The sequence below is a fragment of the Stegodyphus dumicola genome, chromosome X1 (assembly GCF_044657685.1).
Source record: "Stegodyphus dumicola isolate Sdum_Otavi_A_Nest chromosome X1, ASM4465768v1".
Taxonomy (NCBI): Eukaryota; Metazoa; Arthropoda; class Arachnida; order Araneae; family Eresidae; genus Stegodyphus; species Stegodyphus dumicola.
In genome coordinates, this window is record NC_140780.1 from 163985033 (window position 1) to 164006960 (window position 21928).

The 21928-nt window shown below is 34.2% G+C and overlaps 1 protein-coding gene across 2 annotated transcripts in view; it reads right to left on the reverse strand.

Annotated features, from left to right (window-relative positions):
- Dlic (dynein light intermediate chain) overlaps window positions 1–21928 on the reverse strand; it is a 110994-nt gene that overhangs the window by 16730 nt on the left and 72336 nt on the right. For both annotated transcript variants that reach the window (XM_035358393.2, XM_035358395.2), the window contains exons 6-8: window positions 17013–17106; window positions 10549–10684; window positions 10199–10310 (exon numbers count right to left, since the gene is read on the reverse strand). In XM_035358393.2, the coding sequence (XP_035214284.1) occupies window positions 10199–10310; window positions 10549–10684; window positions 17013–17106 (342 nt within the window). The remainder of the gene's footprint in view (window positions 1–10198; window positions 10311–10548; window positions 10685–17012; window positions 17107–21928) is intronic.

Here is a 21928-nt window from a genome sequence, read left to right on the forward strand (position 1 = left end):
TTTCCAACTTACTGACTTTAAGTAAAATAAATCCATCACAAAAGAAGGTTTATTATTTCATCAGTCTTCCAGTTAAACACCTATATAATAACATAAACTCTACAGCTTGTGCAAATGAGAGAAACAGAGTTAAGGTAAAAATTTAAATATTAAAATAAGAGATTTACAAGACAAAATACGCCTGTAAGCTTTGGCTCCCACTCTCAACTTAGGCAAGTAATTACGACTCACAAAGCTAAAGTAATTCAGGCTCTAGGAGAATTATAGCGAGATGGTCAGTGACAGTTCCTACAAGCTATTTCTTGATCTCAAGATCTCTACTTAAATGCATTAATAAACTTATATCCTAGTGGAAGCCAAACAAAATAAGATTTACTGTAAAGGCAAACTAATTACTGGTAACTAAACATAAAATCCTACAATTTTCTTACGCTTTAATATTGAGAAAATCGCAAGTATAGAAGAAAAACTTTTATTAATAAAAGTACTTTTTCATGTTATGAATATAAGATGCATACCTTTGTGTGGATAAGCTTAGCAATGTACCATTTATTGACGCAAAATGAAATTAAATATAATATCAACTGATTAAACACTGGTTGAATCATCATAAAAAGTTTTACAAATGTCTACAGTAGATTAAAACAATTCAGGTGAAATAAATTTAAATCTGTGCACTGGGGGCATAGAATTCATACACTTTAAGTTTCATTTACTAAGTAAATGCTAAAAATTTAAAACTAAAAGTTTCAGTAATATACTAGAACAGGGCTTTTTAAACTTTTTTCAGTTGCAACCCCTTTTTATCACTGAGATTTTTTAGCGACCCCAGGACCCCCATAAATTTTGTTGGACCCCAAAAGCATTGCGCAAATCTAACACACACGTGAGTGCAACCATCAATTTTTTTCACTTGTACTGTAATATACTACAGCCAAAAGTCAACCCAGACTCGTCGGGACTTCGGCGATTCCAGATTATCAATTTTTCTGGATTATAGATCATCAATTTAAATCTGGTAAGACGGCATGCAGAAATTATAAAATTAAAAATATGAAACCGTTATTTATGAAATAAAGAACAATTATGATCTAAGGGGTATCAAAATTTACAAAAAAAAAAAAAAAAAAAGCTTAATATTTATTTGTTTACATTATTAAACATTTCTTTCAATGTAAGTTGCTTCATTTTATGTGCTAATACTTTCTCTTTAATTCTATAAACAGGCATAATTCCTTGTTCAGTTCCAAAGTTCCACTGTTCAAGTCCTATAATTGCTGTGTTAAGAATACTGATTAATTTGTCAATCGAAATTTTTTCGTTTTCAATAACCTCTGTGTCACTTTCTTCACTATCGGAAGCGAATTATAATGACAAGGAATTTAATTTAAAACATATCAAAGACGGAGTACATCAAGATGAAATAGATACTACATGTAGTAAGGAATTATAAACCAAATAAAATAAAAACATCTGCCCTGAAGATAAGGATAGTGCTGACAGATCAACTTCCAATTCATTGCGTGCCGTGACGTCCCCCTCCCCTCGCAGAGCAGCGTGAAATTGATAAACAGATTTCGGAATGGTTAGAGAAACAAACAATACGCCTTTATCCATTTTTTGCAGCAATTCCACTTTTTCTTTCATGGACATTGAAACATACTTTTGCTTTCTAGATCCTTTGGCAACTCCAGCATCGGAAATTCTATTTGACATAATCGAAAGTTCAAGATTACTTTCATAAAATTGCTCTAACAGTCTGGAAAAAATAATTAGCTGGATCCTAATTCGAAGATTAAGGAACAACGCAATCTGCAATATTAACTGATATAGATAATTAGATAATTTTTGCTTAGCTTATACCGCCCGTTATACATTAAACGTGCATGCGTAAATGTATGCGCATGAGTAAAAGTATTACGCGCATGTGTAAATGCCTATGCACATGCGTGAACGCATCATGAGTTGACGCTTGCGCAGAAAGTTTGTAAGCTTTGAGGTTCGGATTATAGATCATTCCAGATTATGGGTGTCCGGATTAACGACTTTTGACTGCAGTTTTAGGTCACTAACTTTAATTTCTAATTTTGAGACAGAACAATGTGAAAATTTTAAATAAGTAACGGACAAAATGACAGTGTCACGTGCAAAGCAAGCAAAATGGACGTTTATATTATAAAAAGAATGCTTCAAAACATTTTTGTTTTTTTATAACATATAAAATTGTTTTGAAATATAATATACACAGAAAATTAAATGACTTTAAATGCCATCCACAATGTAATAAAATCAACTTCAAGTTTTTTAATAGTTCTTTACCCCCTTTGGCTTATATGTTTTGTCTAAGTATTAAACAGAAAGAACTTAAGTATAATTATTGTATTATTATTTGAAAATTGAAGTCTAAGATGGCTTATTTGGCAAGAGGCAAAAAATGTGACTTAAAAGAACTTGCTTTGGAACTTGATGTCCTTCTGATATTAAAATTGTAGGCTTAAGAGATATGATTTTGAATAGTAAGAATTATAATGAGGACTTTACAAAACAAATGCTACATAGAATTATAAATGATCGTTTAGACAGAGAAAAGTTAGAAATTTTAGAAAAAAATAAGCAAAGAGCATTTGAAATGGAAATTATAGAAAGAGATAAACAAAGAACTTTTGAACTTGAAAATAGAAGCGAAAATCAGAAGTAGTAATGTAAATGATTCTGTTCCTTCTAATGTTAGTAGAAGTAATATTTGTGATATGAGTAAATTAATGCATAAGTATGATTTGAATGAAGGTGATATAAGTTTTTATTTAGTTTTATTTGAGAGACAGGCACAATGTATTGGGTTAGAAGAACAAAACTGGGTTTCTCAGCTGTTGGGCTATTGCCTTATGAAATAACTCAATTAATTGCCCGTGAATTAGAAGAAAAAGCTAACGACTATAAGCACGTTAAACAACTGCTACTGAGAAAATTTAAGTTAAGCCCTGAACAGTTTCGGCAAAAATTTGTTGATCATATTACATCGTTGTGTAATACGTGGAAGGACTTCACATTTGAATTTAAAAAATATTTTGAAGAGTGGCTTGCTGGATTAAATGTAACAGATTTTGACTCTTTAAAACAACTTATTATTATGGATCAATTAAAGAAAAGGGTCCCCGCTGCTATCCGAGACCATTTCATTGATGATAGGTCTAAATTCATTAATCCTGAAGAGTTGACTGAAAAACTAGATGAATATGAAAATATTCGGGCAAGGATAAAAGTACTTCAAGTAGAAAATAAAACTTTTAGGCATAATTCTAAGCCCAAATTTGGTTCTAAGTTTTATGAAGGATCCTATAATCAGTATTCAAGACACAGAAATGTTAACAATTCCATGCAGACAGATGGTAATTTCAAAGTGGGGTTTTAAAAATAGTTTTGATAATAAATACAATCCGAGAGATAAATTTTATAAAACAGACGAAAGGAAAAGGGAATATAATTCTGGCATCCGCAATGAAAAGGGTGAGCCGAAATGCTTCAATTGTAATGATTATGGACATATAGCGACGGATTGTCCTCAACCTAAAAAAGAAATTATTTGCAAGAAATGTAATGAAAAGTGTCATACATTTAAAAAGTGTACGTCTAAGAATCCAGACTTGACAAATATTAAAAATAATTTATCCGTGGACCAGAATTCAGGTGTTTCACCAGCTGTATATTTAAAGTATGCTCGCATCAATAATGGAGAAGAAATTACTGCAATCATAGATACGGGTTCTTGTTCGTGTTTATTGAAACAGTCTGCGGCTAAGAGACTGTATGAGGAATTGTTTGGCTTTGGGAACCAGAGTAAACCAGCCGCTAGAACATTGGGAAAAGTAAATGCTAACTTAGAGATTGATAATGTGGAAGGAAAGGACATTACAGTTCTAATTGTAGAAGATGAAACGCAACCATGAAACTTATTAGTTGGTCAAACATGGATTGACTTACCACATATTGCATACGCCAAGATAGGTAATACCTTGCACATACGCTATGCTAATGACTGCCCATTTTCACAGTTGCAAAATGATAGCAACACTCCGCGAATTAAACTGAAGGCTTTCCAAGAAACTCAAATCGAAAGTAATACGGTTAATTTCGTGAAAGTTAAAACTGATAAAATAAATAACGGTTATGTTTTAATAAGTGGATCAGAAGATGAGTTGGGCTCATTATTGGAAGTAATACAGGGAGAAACAGTGATACCAGTCACTAACTACAACGATGATAAGGCAGCAACTCTGAACTATGATGGAAAGTTTGAAAATACAAATACTGTAAAAGTCACTAATTCCATAGGTAAAAAAATCACTGAAAAGGAAAGGGACTTCAAAGAAAATTGTTAAACAGAATACAAGCGAAGAAAATAAATATCCTATAGAAGAAACTAGAAGTGATAATATCAATGATATTAAAAAAATGTAAATCTATTCAAGAAAAGCATTATAATCAAAAGCTTAAGAAATATAGTAAGAATTGTAAGATTACAGCACTTAAGAAAGAGTTTAATACAGGGAAAGAAAAAAGTTTACAAAAAGAAACTGTAATATATAATTTTGCTGGTGAAGAAACAGAATTAAAGGGAAACAAGTTTGTTGAGAAACAAAAGAAAAGACAACCGGAGAAAGATATTGCAAAAGGAAATAAACCTCAGGAAGATGTTAATCCATCTGTAAAGCAATCTAAAATAAATGAGGGAATAGACAGATCTCCTAAGAAAGCAATTACCGGTAAAACAGAGCAGCTAAAAAGGAAGAAGTTAAAGAAGAGAATTGAAGATATACAGATGAAAATGAAAGCCGATTATGACAAGAAAAGCAATTCTTTAATATTCGAACGAGGAGAAATAGTAGTTATGAAAAGAGTACCTAAATCAACTGGAGAATCAACCAAAACACAACAAAAGTATCAAGGACCTTTGGTAGTTACAGAAGTTTTACCAAGTGATACCTATAGAGTGACTCAATTAGAAGAGAAGGTGAAAGGACATTTCTTTAGTACGACAGCTCATGTGAGCCAATTAAAGTCATGGCAGCGTCAAGCTGAATCAGAAGAAGACAATGTTGATGGTGATGACATTAGTGTTACTGGGGATAACGATAACAACATGCCGCATATTACTAAAACTAGGACACGGAAAAAGAATAGAAAACGACGGTGAATCTATAATGACAGCTAAAGACTTTCGAAATATAAACATTAATACGAGGGCTATCCAGAAAGTAGATTACATTTTGGAATAAAAAAATAAACAAAGTATAGGAAACAAATTTTATTATATACAGATGAAAGCCACACTCAAATACTACTTTTCTACATAGACACCATACAAATTAAGGCATTTATCGTAGCGATGTACGAGCTTGGAAATTCCTTCGTCGAAAAATTCGGCCGCCTGCGCCTTCAACCACTTCGTTACCTCTTCTTGCCTTCCATCTTGCACAAAACTTGTGGTAACCAAGCTTTTCGCTGATGATTTCGTGCAACAAACTTCGCGAAATTTGTGGAAAACTCAAAGAAAGTTTCGTTATTGTGAAATTTCGATTTTCACGGACTTTAGCATCGACTTTTTCGAGAAGTTCGGCGGTCACTATGCTGGGTCTCCCACTTCGATCTTCGTCGTGAACATTGGTTCGGCCATTTTGAAATCTTATGACCCACTGACGCACTCCACCTTCAGTGATAATGTTGTCCCCATACACTTCACGAAGCTGCCGATAGATTTCTATCGGTTTACAGTTTTTTGCAGTCAGAAACCTTATTACTGAGCGCACCTCGCAGCTCGCGGGATTTTCAATTAACGCAGACATTTCAAACCGTCACAGTATCTGAACGGAGCACAGCACGAACCTCTCACTAGCACGGCTAGATGCAGACTGAGCTGCGCAACGCTCTGACTCCAAGATGGCCGCGCTAGCCCCGCCCCTAGCGGACACAGACGGAAACGTAATCTACTTCCTGGATGGCCCTCGTATTACAGACTTAATTCTTTTAAATACAAGTTCTTAATGTTTCGAGGTCGTAACTAAGTCAGGATGCCCGAATGTAAACGCAACGTATTAATTTTATTTAAAATGTATTTTCCCGATTGGCAACAACAGTTTTTTTTTTTAAGAACGGTAATAATTTGAACTGTAATGTTTTTTAGCAGTAATGTTGACGGTAATGTTTCTCAATAAAGCAAGTATCTGGCAATTAATGTTTTAACGGTAATGTTTGACGGAATGTGTTTTTAATAAAGGAACTAATTAATTGCTAACACATGTATGTTCCTATGTCAATCAAGCAAAATTGGAATTGCTGCAAAAAAAGAGTAAAGGCATAGGCATCTCAAAACTATGAGAGCAGTATGACATTGCAAAAACATAAAAAGCAACTTTTCGAATCTGACACTTTATTTACAATGCAAACAAAAACATACAGTCAAAAGTCGTTAATCCGGACTCGTCAGGACTTCGTCAGAAAATTATTTGCGGAATCGTCAGGCGATTCCGGATTATAGATAATCAGTTTAAATCTGGCAAGATGGCATGCAGAAATTATAAAATTAAAAATATGAAACCGTAATTTATGAAATAAAGAAGAATTACGATCTAAAGGGTATCAAATTTAAAAAAAAAAAAAAAAAAAAGCTTAATATTTATTTCTTTACTTTATTAAACATTTCTTTCAATGTAAGTTGTTTAAGTTGCTTCGTTTTATATGATAATACTTTCTCTTTAATTCTATAAACAGACATAATTTCTTGTTCAGTTACAAAGTTCCGCTGTTCAAGTCCTATAATTGCTGTGTCGAGAATACCAACTAATTTGTCAATCGAAATTTTTTCATTTTCAATAACCTCTGTGTCACTTTCTTCGCTATCGGAAGCGAATTATAATGACGAGGAATTTGATTTAAATCATATCAAAGACGGAGTACATCAAGATGAAATAGATACTACATGTAGTAAGGAATTATAAACCAAATAAAATAAAAACATCTGCCTTGAAGATAAGGATAGTGCTGACAGATCAGCTTCCAATTCATTGCGTGCCACGACGTATGAAATATAATACACACAGAAAATTAAATGACTTTAAACGCCATCCACAATGTAATAAAATCAACTTCAAGTTTTTTAATAGTTCTTTACCCCCTTTGGCTTGCTTTAGCCAGCCCTTGATATACAAGCGGTCATATTTTAATTTTTCCATCAAAAAATTGTTTGTAATGTGGCCATAAAAATCTCTGGTAATGAAACCTTTGCAAGTTCAATAGGGTTCTTTTTTGTCTAGCATTGTCAAACTCATCTAACTTCATCAAATTTCCCTTTCCATGTTTGCAGGTAAAACCATCCCACTTTTTTAGGTGGTGGTGGTGGTGTATTTAATTATGGCAAAGCACACTAGGGCTATCTGCCTAAGGGGAGGGATGCCTTTCGTGGAGGACTTTCTAAGGGAAACTGGCTCGTATACACGTTACACATGGGGAAAACCACGAAAACGCCCATGCAGCCAGCCCGTTCGCGGGATTCGAACCTCGGACCGAACTACCAGTGTTCAGCGTCTTTACTGCTCGGCCGCTGGTGGGCCCACTTTTTTAGGATTGGTGGGTTTGGCATTGCAACTTTCTAATTACTCCATATAACACTGTTGACATTTTTTAAACAGACATCACACCAGACAACCGCCTCCGGTGTTTAACTAGCATAAGAATTTACATAAGAACACTTGATTATAATTCTTTACCTTGAGATGAAATACTACATTTATTAAGGAATTATACGCCAAATAAAATAAAAACATCTGCCCTGAAGATAAGGATAGTGCTGACAGATCAACTTCCGATTCATTGCGCGCCGCCGAGTTTCCCCCACCCACACCGCAGAGCAGCGTGAAATTGATAAACAGATTTCGGAATGGTTAGAGAAACAAAGGATATGCCTTTATCCATTTTTTTCAGCAATTCCACTTTTTATTTGATGGACTTCAAAACATACTTTCGCTTTGTAGATCCTTTACATATTAGTAAATATATATCGGAAATTCTATTTGACATAATCGAAAGTTCAAGCTTACTTTTATGAAATTGCTCTAACAGTCTGCAAAAAATAATAAGCCGGATCCAATTCGATGATTAATGAACAACGCAATCTGCAACATTAACTGAATTAGATAATTTTAGCTTAGCTTATACTGTCCATTATACATTAAATGCGCATGTGTAAACATATTTTGTGCATGCGCACATGCATATTCGCAGCCGTAAATGTCTTACGTCGCCGTCAATCCGACGCATGCGCAGAAAGTTTGTAGCTTTGAGGTCCGGATTATAGATCATTCCTGATTATGGGTGTCTGAATTAACGCCTTTTGACTGTATTTGTTATGCTAAAAGTTATAAGTGAACAGGTTAAACAGTGCTGCAGCAAGGGCATGCCACTGACAGGTCCAATGCTAATGCCTCAAGCCTAAATATTGAACAATGAGGAAACAGATTTGAAAATTGAATGCACATACTCGGAAGGCTTGTGAACCAAATTTAAAAATTTCATTTATAAGTTAAAAATATCAGGCAAAAAGTTTGAGCTCATATTGAAGCAGATGAATTAATCGAACTCATTAATAGCTGAACAAACTGCAGATAAATTCATCAAATTCATTAATAGTGAAAAGTTACCGCCAGAACAGATTTAAAACATTGAAAAAAACTGGTCTTTTTCGGCAATTGGATGCCCCTAAATATCATACAAGTTATGCAGAAAAGGCACCAACTGTTGTCAAAGATCCCAAAATGATACTAATGATTTTGGCATAAAGAAATACTGAGAAGCTCACAAACGTAAACTTCAAATAGTCGGAAAAGAAAACGCCTCAGGTTATTTAAAGGAATAAATATTTTCTCAGGCATCTGCCATTCAAATAAAACAGCATGAACAATTGGTTTGAAAATCATTGAATCAATCAAACTCAATTGAATTACTGCACGATGTAAAAAATGTCCTGATTACGGACAGCTGTTCAGCCCATACTTCACTTAAAGTTTTAGAGAAAGATAATATCTCCATCGTATTCTTGCCATCAAACTGTACATCTGTCATTCAGCCAATGGATATCAAAGTATTGCATGCACTCCAATAAAGGCCTTTTTAAAATCAATGACACATTTTCTGAACAGACTGCAAAAACCATTCAAGAATTTTAAAATAACATAATATCTGCCATGTAGAGCATTGCAAGGTCATGGAACAGTAAGTCTGCAGATATTTTTTTTAAATATTCAGCATAATTTACGGCCAACTATCACATTTCATGGTGATGATGATAGCCATGAATTCGAACGTTTTCAGATATTACAAGCAATTTTCTAATTATTGCAATTTTTGAACAAATGTGGAAATGATAACAAATGAAGATGATATAACTGAAGTTTTCCACAATAAGGGCAAAACCCTGATCAATAATCAACTAACAGATACTGACATCTGCAGTATGGCTTTTACTCCCTAAAATATTGCTACCGATAGTGAAGTGACAAAAGTGGACAGAGAATGAAAATGATCTCAACTGATAGTTTAATAAGAATTCTTGGCATGTCAATTACAGGACTTAAAGGAACATTACAGGATTAGCAATTACAGGAATACTTGAACTCTGTAACTCGCATTATAAGGTATTTCTCCCAGTTCCCTAGCGTGCCTTCATGGTGTAACGGTAGTACGCTGGGCCAATATTCCAGAGGTCTGTGGTTCGATTCCCGGCGAAGGCAGCTGCATATTTTTCATCTTTTCTGCTTCCAATTAACCTAATGACTCTACAGCATGAAATTGTCTGCGTATAAAATTAAAGGAAAAGTATTAATATAAAAAATGAAACAAATAATTTACACCAGAAATTTTTAACATAACAAATAAATATTGAACATTTTCTATAAATTTTGATTCCCTTAAGGTCACTATTTCCTATTTTTAATTTCATAATTTCTATGTCACCTTACTATATCTAAACTGATGATTTAAAGTCCAGAAATTTCCAAAATCCAGAATTCCCAAAGATTACAGATCTCAGACATAGCAAGACTAAATTTTTCTTCCTTAGTTTTACAGTTATATACAATAAAACAAGTATTTCACTTAAAATTAACTTCTTTAAAGAGGCAAAGATAGAGGAAAGAGTCATACAAACCTTCCTATTTACAGGTTTAACTACAACTTCATTATATGCATCATTAGGCTTCACTGATGTCAAATTATCCAACAATATGTCAATCTTGTTTGAGTTATCCCAGCCAGCCGGGCTATAAAATCAAAAATTTTCATTCCATGTTCCTTTTCTGATTAAAAGTCTAAACTGTAGATAAAAGTTTATCCAAATACACAAACATGATTTTACTTTAAAATATTCCAATTTTAAAAATTAGTTTATATATTTGCTAATAAATGACTTTAGATTCTAACATTATAAAGAAATGCACAACTTCTATAACACAACTTTGAAGCTTCAAATGATCTTTAGAAATAAAAAAAAAACCTTACATAAATACAGCATCTTTTTCTACAACTAGAGCTGGTGTTCTAAAAGGAAAATTATATATCCTATGCACCAAATATTTATAAAGGAGGTCGCAATTTTTATCTTCCTTAACAGACACATAAAAAAGGGCGGCACCATCTTCACAAAATTAAGGAAGTAAATTTGCCAAGAAAATAACAAGTAATTACCAGAAATTACATGAAATTGACTTTCACAAAAGTCTATGGTATAATAAAAATAATTTTATCACTGCAGTTAACATAAATATTCCTACAAAAAGTATTTTTTGAATTTAAAATCATAATTGCTTCATGCATGAAAGAAATTCTGTTGCACAATTAACAAAACTTGGCAGATCCACATACCAGGACCTGCATCATATCTTTTTTTTTTTCATATCTAATGAAATGCACTTTGATACAAGTCTGTGCCATGCTTATTTTTAATTCCTGTGTTCATAATTGCTCACTGGTGTTTAGTTCAGTATCTACAAAATCTGTCATTTAATGTGCGCATATTGAAATGTGGGCAATCCTTTTAAACCATTTATGATTCCTGTGTCTTAATATAGGGCCTTATGTTTATCCAAATGACTTTCTTATGTCAAAGTGTATTAAATTACTTTTTTCAGTGAAACAGAACTGATGCTAGTTCAGTGGATTTAAATTTTGTATGAAAAGTTTTAGTTAAAACTCTTACAATTTAATTTTATTGTTTCGATATAAAAACATGGTACACAGTATTCAAAGAATGAAAACACAAGTACTCTGACATTTTTGTTTAAAGGTTTTATGTTTGTTAATTTTCTTGGTTCCTTTTTGTTTGATATTTTCAGCTAACATAGTATGTTTAATAATTAATGAAATGTTATTTTGAATATTAAACACTGTTTCTTTTTGGTTTCATGAAAATGAAAAATTATGAATTTTATGAAATTTCAGTAGCTTTTATAATTAAATAAGCAAAGAATTTTAATATTTTTCATGGGAAGATTATTAAATTGTAATGTCATTCATTAATCATATTTATGAGTTATTTTTAAAATGTGCGAATAAAAATTAAGAGTTTTATAATTATTCTGATAATCATGCAAATATAAAAAAATAAGTGAAATTACTGTAATTTCGCACGTATAGTCCGCAGACACGATTTTATATAAAAAAATTTCAAAAATCGTCAGATAGTCCGCACCACCGGATAGTCCACGGACTATACGTCCAAAATTACGTTTTTTTAATACCGCGATATTAATGTATTTTAGAAACAAAGAACTAAGTATAAATAGAAAAAAAATACTTGCTTACTAATATACCTTCAGAAATAAAATGCTAAATACAAATAAAAACAGTGCTTACTAATTAATCACACATTCTACTACATTCAGGAAAACCTTCAAAGTCCGATTCATCGGTATCAGAATTAAACAGTTCTAATATATTTTCGGGAAGAGTGTCCGAAAGTTCATTTTCAGCATCACTATCAGTAATTTCCTCGCTTTCACTAACAATCCTGGCTTTTATAAATCCCGATCGGATGGTTGACACTTTAAGACTTTTCCAGGATTTATCAACCCATTCGGCAACTTCACTGTATGAAGCGCGTCTCATACTTCCTCCTTTTGTGAAAGTATGTAAACCTTCCGACATCCAGATCTCCCAGCAAGCACGTACGTGGGACTTGAAACTTTTGTTCACGCTAATATCCAGAGGTTGCAGGATTTTTGTTAAACCTCCTGGAATAATGCTAAGTTCAGCACCGATGTTTTTTTTTTTTTTAGCTTCTGCCTTTACACTGTCTTTTATGTGCGCCCTCATGGAATCCATAATTAGTACTCCTTTGGAACTGAAAAAGGCACCTTCTCTCTTCTTCCAAACTTCTTGAAACCAATCGAGCATAATGTCCTCGTTGCACCAACCCTTTTCATTGCACTGTATTACGACGCTTCGAGGAAAATTTTCCTTGGGAATTGTTTTTCTCTTAAAGATTAAGAGCGGCTTCAACTTTGTGCCGTCAGCACAGCAGGCGAGCATCACTGTGAATTGGGTCTTTTCTTGACCAGTTGTTGTTATTGATATTGTTTTCACTCCACAGGTATCGACAGTGCGATTCAGTGGGTAATCAAATGTTAATGGAACTTCATCCATATTTATAATATTTTTTAGGGAATACTTCCCTTCTGCAATAACTTTCCTTGTAAACTGAAGGAAAGAAGCTTTTTTTTTCATCTACGTCATCCGGAACAGCCTGACACATTGTCGTTCTGCTGCGAACTCTCAAGTTTTTACGACGCATGAAGCGGTAAACCCAATTTATCTCTCCCTTGAAATCCGTTATCTGCATCTCTTCTGCCACGGACTTCGCTCGGAGACGGATTTTAACTGTTGAAATGGAGCGTCCGGCATTTCTTTGGTCGAGAACCCATCTCAGTAAATTTTCCTCTAAAGCTGTCCATTTTACTTTTCCGTGCCGATTGGATCGCTTTCTTCCCATGCTTTTTAACACATCCTTTTGTTTGCGCCAATTTCTCACCACTTTCTCGTCCACTTCAAAATAACAGCCCGCTTCTCTATTTCCATCTTTTTCAGCTTTCTCAACTACCTTGAGTTTAAACTCGGCAGTAAAACTCCGGCGATGTTTCATCAACGTCATCGAAGATGAAAGACAAAATACTGTGCAACGTGGTATCCTCGTGATAAGTGGTAATGAAATGTGACCTTTGACCCCACTCACTCAGTGTTGCCAAACCACGCTATAAGTAAACGAATCACGGTTTTTTTTTTCGTACTCCAGGTACTTTCTACTAAGGCTCCTAAAAATCGAGCTGACGCATCAACTACTTTTCCCCCTCCCGGCAGTTGCGTTAAAGCAGTGCGAAGGATACTGGGATACAAGACTCTGGTTGCGCTGAGTGCTCATATCCGGCATCGCTTGATGCGCCAGCCTGGATTTTAGGAGCTCTACTTGCTACTACTCATTCGTTCTGCACTATACTCTATGGTCTATGGTTTACTATCGATACGATACATACGTATTTTTTCTTGGAATCTCGCGCTTTTTTTATATTTGATCATCGGCAGTTCACGACAACATGTTTTTTAAATTTCAATGATTTTAACCGTGAACAACCAGTGTATTATCCTCACTGGTAGATAGTCCGCAGCTTCAAAAATTCACATTTTAAACACAGATAGTCCGCGGACTATACGCGCGAAATTACGGTAATACAGATAAGTAATATGAAATTAAGGTAAATGCATTTTAAAATTTATGGGTGGTTGTTAAGTATAGAGTATGTTGAGGGAGTATTGGTTCCAAAACAGAAGCCTGTTATTACCTCTACACAGTTGTTCCTTTTACCGTCCTCATATAAGATAATGTTGAAGGCTCTCATTTTATGATAGAGTGTAATTTTTTTATACATTACTATTATTATACTTTTTTATTAGGGAATGTATTAGTGCAGTTCACAAAAGGCAGTTACACAAAGAACGGATGCCTTTTCAAGTAACTGGCTTAGCACCCCTGAGCTACTAGTGCAAAACATAACAAATTAGCTCACATGGATAGTCCTACAGATGGAAATGTTTGTTTACAAGTACTACAGGCCCTTCCAGTTCAGTAAAATAAGGAATTGCAAATGAAAAGACAACAAGTGAAACTATAATTTCGCAGTATTACTGCTCCTACGTTTGTGGTGTTAAAATATAATTTATCATTATAAAAATCACTGCCATATATTTTTATGTTTCAGTTAATAAGCAATAAGTAATGGTTACGTAGAAGTTTTTGTGATACTCTGTGAAGATGAAAATTTTCCCTGAAAAATTATGATTATGTGAACTTTAAAACAAAAAGACTTTTGGACTAATGGTGAAAAATTTAATAGGACTCTAAAAATTTAATTTATTTTTAGAAATTGGTATTCAAAAATTATACTTTAGTTATTTATTAAATTATGGTGGTCAAAATTTTACAATTTACATTTTCTTCATTTGCTACTGCTTTAGCGCTTTTTCTTTAAACAGACTTCTCTGTATGCGATGTATTGGGGAGAAAATAAGTGCAAGTTTTACTTACTAAAAACTGTTTACTTTCACAAAATAAAGAATAAAAGAAAAAATGAATGCACAAAATTTAATGTTTGAGTAAAAAAGTATACTAAAAAGACGTAAGTATAATAAAAATGATGTTTTTATAATAAAAAAGATCCCTAAAATGGAGTTTTGATCAATTCATTTTTAGACCAGTAAAGTGTAATATCAGGTTTCAGCATTATATCTTGTGAAATCAGTATGCCTAAAAAAACATATATTTCTTCTGAACTGGTTGAATGCCATGATTTTCTTGATTTTTCGTTTGCAAGGTGTTACTTCATATACTCGTCTACAAAACGGTTAGTTTCAGTAACAATATGAAGCACGTGCAATTCATCAAAAAATAATTCAAAAAAGATAAATGGGTTTGAAACATCCATTATATATTTCTTTATTCCTGGAACCTAATATAAAAAGTAAACAAAAACGGAGGACGCAGAATAAAAAAAAAGTTTTACTCAAATAACACCAGCCAATACCACGCAGTCATTACTTTCACGGCTTTAGACACATCCCTCTCTCCAATTTCTCCCCACACTTCTTTCAAATAGTATCCTCCTTCACATACTTTCTCAAGGTCATTGTAGTGTTGCATTCCAAAGCTTTGCAAATAATTTTACGGGTAGCAGCGCAAAGCAAATGATAGTAGTTTGGAAGGGCACATATATACACCCGTGGCAGTTAATGCATCGGCAGAGCAAGGCGTACATATATGCCCGCGGCAGTTAAGGGGTTAATACATGTTATATGACGCTTACATAATTCTGATAATGTTAATGGAACTAAAACTCAAACAGCTAATAATAATTTTACAGCAGTATTATTCAATCAAAAATGTATTGATAACAAAAACTAACACAGTCTGAATTAAAATTTTACTCTCAACATAATTCACTTGCTGTCTATTATTTGGCCTAGCTGGATTGCTATCTGCTGCATCTTTTTTACTGCAAAGTTATCAAAAATGTAAACCTCTTGAAATAGGCACAAATAATGTGCCCAGTTATTGTGGCTGCAACATATTTGCTGAAATAAAATAAAAGAATTTATCTGCCTCGGCTGCCAGTTTCCTATTCAGCGTGGACCGACGTTTCAGCATTCTACAACATCAAAATCTTTGCTGTTCATTACGGATATAACCATTTATTTGCGTTCTACACCATTAATATTGGAAAGTCCCCTTTTTATTATATATATATGAAGAGTAACTAGAAAGCATATTAAATTAGCAATTAATGACTCAGCAGTGCTAGTGTTGCGATAGGATGAATCCTTTTTCTACTGACTAATAAATGGAATAGAACTGAGCAGTCTACATCTGCAAAACATGATTATTTTTGGCATTTCCTGAATACAAGAAACTGGAAGAAAATAATTAGAAACTTTGTTAATTATATGGAGAAACTATTATAACTAATACAATTGAAAGAGCACAGGTTAGGAATTTTAATGAAGGATATGAAAATATACATGATGAGTTAAATAGCTAAAAGTCTTTTGTTAATAAGAAGTGAATTCATACAGTCAAAAAATGTTCATAAGAAGAATGAATCATATTTTCATCACTTTCTCTGCATTGTCCACAAATTTAACATCACCAAGAGTTTCATCAGCACATGCTGTGTGTGTACTAACTTTTCTGATTTCACTTCTTGAGCGGAATCATTTCAAGTTATGAGACATGGATAAGACACAATTCCTATATAAAATCAGCAGCTCATAAATTGAAGATATACCCATCATCTTCAAAGAAGAAAGTTAAGTACACAAACTGATAGATGGTTTTTTTCCCATGCAGACTAGGCATGGTTTTTGTCACAGGCATTATTCTATGATACAGGGGTAAAAAACAGGTGATCCATTAAGAATCTCCAATAATGGCATTAACTAGGCAGAAAATAAGAGAAGCAATTTATAGATTCCAAGGAAATTAAAATATTTAGCACATTAAATTTTTGTAATTTCCAATCAAAATATATTTTCTGGGTGTCTTATTAAGATGACTCGTACTTACGGAGATGATATGGTGCAATACAGTGGTAATACATTACAAAAGGCACAGAAATACAATAAATCACTATGAAATGAATAATAATTTTATATACAATATTTCTATGTATGCAATTTTGTAAGAGATAAGCAATCAGAAAACATACCAACTTTAATATACATATTTGTTCAAATAGAAAGGCATGCGAAATACATTTGTAAAATGCACAGAAACCACAATAAAGCGTCATGAAGATACAGCACTCGCTAGTTTTATAAAATTGGATGTTAAATAGGGATTCCAAATAATTAACGTATCAACTTTAACACATATCAATTTGTCCGACAAAATAAAAAAACAGAAAATTCAGCAATAAGGATACAAAGTAAACAGAAGTTCCTGATTGTTAGTTGAATAAAATCAAATATTTCTTCTTTGAAGTCATACTCTTTTTCTAATGTTGACATGTAATCTGTCTAGAGAACATGGAAGTAAATTATAAATTTCAATAAATTAACAAATGCAAATAAAACAAATTTGTCTACTTCTATTGTTAACTTTGAAGATGTTTCATTCTTTTATTAAAGATTTATCACAATCATTCAGCATCTTATAAATACAAAATATGTACAGTGGCTCATATTTGTTTTCAGATAGTTGTATTTTTGAAATTTATTTGGTAAGAATATTTGGAATTTTTAGTTATTTCTAAATATAGAAAACTCACACTCCAATTTTTTTTTCTACATTTTAAAACTGGCTTATTACAAAATATATATCACCAAAATATTCTTTGCAGTAAAATAATTTATTTTAAATGAGTTAATCAGTAATTTGCATAATAATTTGGATACTCGAAAATTTTGTTGAAATAATATGGAAGACGATATTTCTTGTCATTTTTTGTTATAAATGAATAAATAAACAAGAATTATCATCTATATTTGGAAATTATTATTTGTTTAGCAAAATATCAACATTATTATAACATTAATATATTAACAGTTCCATGTCCATTAATATATTAACAGTTTCATTATCAACATTAGTATATTAACAGTTCTACGGCTGAAGTGAACATGGCAAAACACAACAAATTAAAAACAAATTCTGTTCAAAATTTTACTACTCAAGATTTTAAAGGTGATAAAAGTATTCAAAATACGAGGGCTATCCAGAAAGTAGATTACGTTTTGGAATAAAAAAATAAACAAAGTATAGGAAACAAATTTTATTATATACAGATGAAAGCCACACTCAAATACTACTTTTCTACATAGTCACCATACAAATTAAGGCATTTATCGTAGCGATGTACGAGCTTGGAAATTCCTTCGTCGAAAAATTCGGCGCCTGCGCCTTCAACCACTTCGTTACCTCTTCTTGCAGCTGTGCGTCGTCATCAAAACGCTGCATAGCCAGCCACTTCTTCATTGCTGGGAATAGGTGGAAGTCGCTCGGTGCCAGGTCGGAACTGTACGGCGGATGAGGAAACAACTCCCACTTAAAAGATTCAAGAACTTTACGAGTGACATTTGCCGTGTGGGGCCGGGCGTTGTCGTGAATCAACAAGATCTTAGAGCTCAACATTCCTCTGCGCTTGTTTTGAATTGCTCTTCTGAGTTTTTGGAGAGTTTGGCAATACCTTTGAGAGTTTATTGTAGTGCCTCTTTCCAGGAAGTCCACCAAAATTACACCTTTTCTGTCCCAAAAAACAGTCGCCATCATCTTCCTTGCCGACATTGTTTGCATGCATTTCTTGGGTTTTTGGGGAGAACTTGTGTGCCCCCACTGCATTGATTGCAATTTCGTTTCACAGTTCACATGTTTCACCCATGTTTCGTCACCAGTAACGATGCGATCGAGTAAAGAGTCACCATCCTTATGGTAAGCGTCCAAAAAGTTCAACGCTGCAGCCATTCGCTGATTTTTGTGGTCCTCTGTCAAGATTTTTGGAATCCATCTTGCACAAAACTTGTGGTAACCAAGCTTTTCGCTGATGATTTCGTGCAACAAACTTCGCGAAATTTGTGGAAAACTCAAAGAAAGTTCCGTTATTGTGAAATTTCGATTTTCACGGACTTTAGCATCGACTTTTTCGAGAAGTTCGGCGGTCACTATGCTGGGTCTCCCACTTCGATCTTCGTCGTGAACATTGGTTCGGCCATTTTGAAATCTTATGACCCACTGACGCACTCCACCTTCAGTGATAATGTTGTCCCCATACACTTCAGGAAGCTGCCGATAGATTTCTATCGGTTTACAGTTTTTTGCAGTCAGAAACCTTATTACTGAGCGCACCTCGCAGCTCGCGGGATTTTCAATTAACGCAGACATTTCAAACCGTCACAGTATCTGAACGGAGCACAGCACGAACCTCTCACTAGCACGGCTAGATGCAGACTGAGCTGCGCAACGCTCTGACCCCAAGATGGCCGCGCTAGCCCCGCCCCTAGCGGACACAGACGGAAACGTAATCTACTTCCTGGATGGCCCTCGTATTTAAAAAATCCTCGAGGAAAAGCGTTAAATTATTTTTGATGTATCAAAATAGGGAAATTGCATGGAACCGTTCAAAATGCATTTAAGTCTTGACCACATTCTAAGCTAACTCGGAGGAATCAGTGATTTATCCTTCGAAAAGTCAAACAAAACCCCAAAATTAGTGCTGTAAAACTTGCAGCAGATTTAGAGGAATGGCTTAAAATAAAAATTAACACAGAAACTAGTAGAAGAGTCATTACAGCACATGGATACAACTGGCAATCTGCAAGAATAAAATTCTTCAACAAGGAAACAATGGAAATACATCTGGCATTTGCAAAATCCATGTAAGCAGAGATTCATCAAATTGAAATAATGTGAATGAAGAAAATATGAAAAAAAAAAAAAAACTATTACTTACCGTTAATCATGAAAGTGGAAGTATAATTGTTTGGCTATTTCACTGCCTCTGGGATGAGAAATTTACTTTCTACAGAAAATAATATGGATCAGTATAAATATATGTTGTTGTGTTGTTACTTATCTCATTTGTCTGACAGTAATATCAGAACAAATCCAGGAAATTCAGCATGGCAAGCAGCGCAAGATTGTGCTTGTTGTTGGCAAGTCTTGAGCACCATAAAATCTACTATATTAATACGAGGGTTGGAACTTTAATAGTGGCAACTATTTATTTACAAGGAATACAAAAGTGATTCATGTCACCATGTTTTACAGTCCTTCAATATAGTCGCCAGCATTGTGTACAACCCGTTTCTAACAATGTGGAAGTCGCAGAATACCTGTAGCAGCGCCTGTTTTGTTGATAGTTTGAATGGACCGGTCTACTGCCGCAAGAATCTCAGGAACAGTTTGGAAGCGAGTGCCATGAAGTGGTTCCTTCATCTTAGGAATTAAGTCATAGTCACAAGGGCTTAGATTTGGGGAGTATGGTGGATGGTAAAGCACTTCCCAGCCCCATCGCTTGAACAAATCAGTCACAGCTTGCGCTGCATTCGGCCGAGCATTGTCATGCAAAATGAGAGGAGCATTCTGCAGAAAGTGTCACCGTTTTTTTCCTCAAAGCTGGTCGGAGATTGTGCTCCAAAAATGAGCAGTAATACTGCACAGTGACAGTCTGCTGTGGGGAGCATTAGGATGACACCATCACAGTCGTACACGAGAATCACCACAACTTTCACATTGCTGGGGTTCTGACGAAATTTCGAACGTCGTGGTGACCCGTGGTGACGCCATTCGTTTGATTGACGTTTCAGTTTTGGCTGGTACGACTGGGCCCAAATCTCAACCAGCGTAATGATACGGCGTAAAAAAGCATCTCCTTCGCGCTCATAGCGCTCCAGGTGGGTTTGGGCAGCATCGTATCGTAGCCATTTCTGCATTTCCATCAATTGATGTGGAACCCATTGTGAAGCAATTTTTCTCATGGACAGGCATTCCTTCAGAATGTGCAGCACAGTCGTATGCGCTAATCCTGTTTGTCCGGCCAGCTGACGAATCATTTGGCGGTGATCACTGTCCATTAGTGCGGCAACAGCTTGCACGTCTGCCACATTTTGGTGTCCTTCATTGAATGCTTTCACCCATCTTGCTACGGTTCTGTAAGGCAAGGCAGATTCCCCGCAAGCCTCTTGAAGCCCTTGATGACACTGTCGTGCTGTACGACCTCTGGCACATTCAATTTTTATCCAACATCGTTGTTCTTGTTTTGAAAACATCCTGACAACACTTACGACCACAAGCTAATACAAGGATCCGTTCTTCGCGTCAATCCGCATGCGCGTGACGTAGGCAGGACGAGTCTTTTTGCTGAGAGGTAAGGTAGGTATGTAGTTCACGTGTGGCAAACGCGATATTCTTTGGTTTTTTGCGTAGCGTTTTTTCAGCTGTGTTGCCACTATTAAAGTTCCAACCCTCGTATATAAATATTATTAATAAAAACATCAAAGTATCAGCAAGAAACTTGGAATGCAAAATACATTCAAGGTTTATCAGGATGAAGATCCCAAACCTACAGCTCTTTATTCACTTGGGTTTATTGTACAACAATCCTGAAGTTACTAAAACTCTTCCATACTCTGACTTAAATCCTGTCGAACTTGTATCGACTGAGTTGGAGAAAAGAATAAGTAATACAACATTCTGACATGACGAATTCTAGTCAAAGCATTTATTATGGAAAAAATGGAGCAAAATAGAACCTTCTTACTAAAAAAAATTCATTAAATCTATGCAAAAGGGCATGAAAGTATTATCTAACTACAAAACATTTAACAAAGTATTGAATGTCCCTATTATATTTTTATTAAATACAATCTGATTGTTCAAACTATCTGAATACATATGTAAAGTCCTTTTCAAAACTTTTTGAATAAATTATTTTTTCTTACGACACAAATTTCTCACACATTTTCAAAAAGAAGCATATTTATTAAAAAAAAGAAAAAAAAAAAAAGAATAACATTTGTAAAAGAAAAAACAATCATTTTGCTAATATTTATTTTGCTTTATTCTGCAAATAAAAATGAAAATTACAGATGTACAAAAACAAAAGTAAGCCACTGTCTGAACTAGATTAATTAAGACAAAACATGACACAATGATCTGCCTAAAGGAAGATATGCTTTGCAGGATGCATTTCTAAGAAAAACTGCTTCATATTTATATTGCACATAAATAAAACCAAGAAAATTTCTTAAGGCTAATCTCTTCAGTTCCTGAAAACCAAACTTGCATCAAAATAAATACCAGTGCTTTGTGGGTTTTGCAGCTCAGCTGTTGATCAGTCAAACT